This window comes from Orycteropus afer, unplaced genomic scaffold (genome assembly GCF_000298275.1).
Source record: "Orycteropus afer afer isolate SDZICR_OR568_19922 unplaced genomic scaffold, OryAfe1.0 scaffold00294, whole genome shotgun sequence".
In the NCBI taxonomy this organism is placed as follows: domain Eukaryota; kingdom Metazoa; phylum Chordata; class Mammalia; order Tubulidentata; family Orycteropodidae; genus Orycteropus; species Orycteropus afer.
This window is the reverse complement of record NW_006921881.1, coordinates 523,623-527,027: the sequence shown is the minus strand read 5'-3', so window position 1 is coordinate 527,027 and position 3,405 is coordinate 523,623. Positions and strand designations below refer to the sequence as shown.

Genomic DNA, 3,405 nt, shown 5'->3' with positions numbered 1-3,405 from the left:
ACTTTAAATAAACACTATATTCCTCACTTTCTTTCTTATAGACAGACACAGTGTAGATATAAACAGCTGCCATATTTCACCTCAGATGAAACTATAAGCCAATGTTTAGGGAACAACATCTTAGATAATTTCCCTACTTTACACAGCTTACGTGTTTGAAAACAGCATTAATACCTCTGGCTGACTGGCTATCTATAAGACTGAACATGAAGTTATGACAAAGATAAGACGTTTTCCAAAGAAACCAGAGTTTCTAGTTGAAAAGATATACATTATTTTTACTGAAAAGTCTAGCAGACATAAGTACAACTTGCTTTGGGTTTCTCACTACCAATTTTCTTTGACAAATGTGTGCCAAGTCTGATCACTGTTTTCTCTCTGGACTCTGAACCTAGTTGGCACGTTTGAAAGGTAGAATCCTTCAGAGTCAATGATACAAATTTTAGTGGTATTAAAAAAGCAACTATATGTATGTGTTCAAATGTGTGTGCCTGTGTGTGTATATTTATGTGTATTTCTATATAAATAAAATGGATTTTCAGGATGAAAATCATATATCCAGAAAAAAATAAAATTAAAAACAATTGAGAGGGAACAAAGGGAAATATTATCAAAAGATAATAAAAATGGCAAGTGTAGAGTAGGCAGCCTCCTGCTCATGCCACACGATACGCCTTCATTAAGGTATACTCTTTGCGGTTGGTATGAGCAGCCCAAATGAAGAGAGCAGAAGCCATGAACTGCAATGGAGCTGAGACGCAAGCCAGGCAGAAGGACCATCCAAATTCTCCTAACACATTCGTAGGCAGCTGTAGTTTCTGGTGGAGTAGTTTTATTCCAGCAACATAACAACTTACTGAGCCTAGTGTACACAGACCTGCAAGGAGATGGAGAATTCCCGTAGCAATGGTGGGATATAAGCTTCGGCAGATACAAGCACAAAGTCCGATCAAAGCCCCAAAGCACATCAAACCTAGGCTAACAAAAGGTAAAAGGAACTGGCAACGCCAAAGATAGGTCCGAAGTAGATCAATCCCACTATTGTGGTTTCCAGGATCAACAAATTTCTCCATGAACTGCTCATTTAGTGTGAAACTGAAGCATTGTGTGACCACATCAAATGATTCTGTCCTCTCTGGTGGGCTATACCAATGTGTGTTTTTGGGTATGGTAATACACCTTCTCCACAATCCCAGAGTGCCATTGTACCGAAAAAGTGCATCATTGTAAGTCTTTTCATCTGCTTCATCACTAATGAAGTCATCCCAGATGCTTTTGTTCAATTCACTGGAATTTTCTTGAATTGGACTTCGATATTCAAACCAGAAGTCTGTGCCAATTGAGGCTGCCATGTAGATGGTGGAAATGAGGCTAAGCACACAAGCAATTACAAATGCTGTAGCAAAACGGTTATCCATTCTGGCATTCAGACTGCTCGCCCATCCTCCTGCTCCACCAGCTTCACCCTTTAGCTCAGACCACAGCACCCTTCTCTCCCAGCGCCTCCTCTGACGCACTTCCCTGCAGGGCCCGCCCCCTCCATAACTCCCGCGCCTCCACCTCTGCCTCCACCCAGGGCCAGGCCCAGGGCCAGGGCCGAGGGGGCCTTCAATCATTTTTGAGTAAGAACATTGTTGACCTATAAAAATGAAACAAACATTTTTGGTAGGCCAAAATTGCATTAACATCTATTGTATCAATTCTGTTATTTGAAGCAATTTTTATTACATAGTCAATGCTGATGTTTTCTTGCTGGTTGGTTAGAGTTAGAGCTCCCTTTAGTGGAAGAGCAAAGCAAATTATCTTTCTGGAGCCCATTTAAACTTTTTAAATCCATTGCAATAGGCTTATATAATTTTGGAGCCTGTCAAGAATTCATACTACTTAATTTTTCTTCTTGTTAAATTTTTATTAACTTGTGCATCTCTTTGCTTATGCTTATTAATATGGCATTCGATTTAGTATTGGTATGATTGTGATAGCATTTATCATAATGTGTATAATCTATAATTGTTGTTTCTTAATTTTTCACTATATCATCAATTATCTCTAACACACAGGGAAAGTGTAGAGAAATGTTAGCTTTAAGGTTTTATACTGTTAGCACTGTAATAACAGTAAAAAGCAAAATTAGCTTACATTTTATGTAATTTAGTATTTGAAAAGGAACTTACTGATGGTTGATGAAGGTTCTTTAAAACAGAAAGAAAAATAAGACATGAGTAATTCATAGTACATGAAAACATAACAAATAAATTTCTCTAGGTTTGTGAGTTACTAGAACAAAATTGTCACTCATGCAATATTCAGAGGATGACTCCAAAAAGAAAAGTCAAGGACATTTCAAAATAGCTGACAACATTTGTGTTGAACGAAAGATCATTTTAAGAGGTAATTAATCCCAGAAATTTTTGTGTTCAATTTTCAGGGCCTTTGTGCACTTTGCCTTTCCTATGGCGAAAAAAGAAAATTCATATCTTTTGAGAAGGTGGTATATGATGTTTCAGTATTTAAAGTTTTATCTATCACTTTTTTTTTTCTATTTTACTAGGTTTTTGGTGAAACTTTACACAGTAAGTTAGGTTCCCATTTGACAATTTTTACACAAATTGTTTAGTGATATTAATTACATTCTATTCTCTTTAACTGTGTTCTGGTTGTTCCATTTCCAGTACTCTTAATTTTTCTGCCCCCTTATCATTTCATGTTTGCATTAGAGTAAATGCTGACCTTTTGTTCTCATACAGATGTTTTTTCAGTAGAGCACCATTCTTACAGGTAATATCCTTTATTCTGTGTGCCACTCTGCTATTTTGCTAAAGGTGATCTCGGGATAGTTTCAGTTCAGGGTTTAAAGAGTGTCTCAGGGAGATAGTCTCAGGGACTCATCTGGTGTTAACTGGTCTTTGTTAAGAATTCGAGTTTTGTCCTACATTTTTCTCTCATTCTATCTGGGCCTATGAGTTGTGACCCCAGTCATAATGGTCAGTGGTGGTGGCTGGGCAACATCTAGGTCTTCTGGTCTCACGGTAGATGAGGTCATGGCTCAAGTAAATAATCAGCCTTATTTGGGAGCTCTGGTAGCATAGTGGCTAAGACACTTGCCTGCTAACCAGACGGCTGGCGGTTCAAACCCACCAGCCACTCCCCGGAAGGAAGGTTGGGCAATCCTACTTCCGTAGTGATACTGCCTCGGAAACCCAAGGAGGGGTCGCTATGAGTCGGGGCCGACTCGATGGCACATAACAACAACATATACTTATTTCTTCTCTAAGATTTTGGTTACCTTCTTACTCTTTTGCTCCTGATAAGTAGAGACCAATAGTTGTATCTTAGATGGCCACTGTCAAGCTTTTAAGACCCCAGATGCTACTCACTTCACTAAGATGCAGAACATGAATTTTG

General features: G+C 38.5%; 1 protein-coding gene across 1 annotated transcript; it reads right to left on the bottom strand.

The window, feature by feature from the left end:
* Window positions 1-656: 656 nt before the first annotated feature.
* Window positions 657-1,430, bottom strand: LOC103205904 (claudin domain-containing protein 1). Its single transcript, XM_007951305.2, has one exon. The coding sequence runs from the start codon at window positions 1,416-1,418 to the stop codon at window positions 657-659; it is 762 nt and encodes a 253-aa protein (XP_007949496.1). The 5' UTR covers window positions 1,419-1,430.
* Between the last annotated feature and the right edge of the window lie 1,975 nt (window positions 1,431-3,405).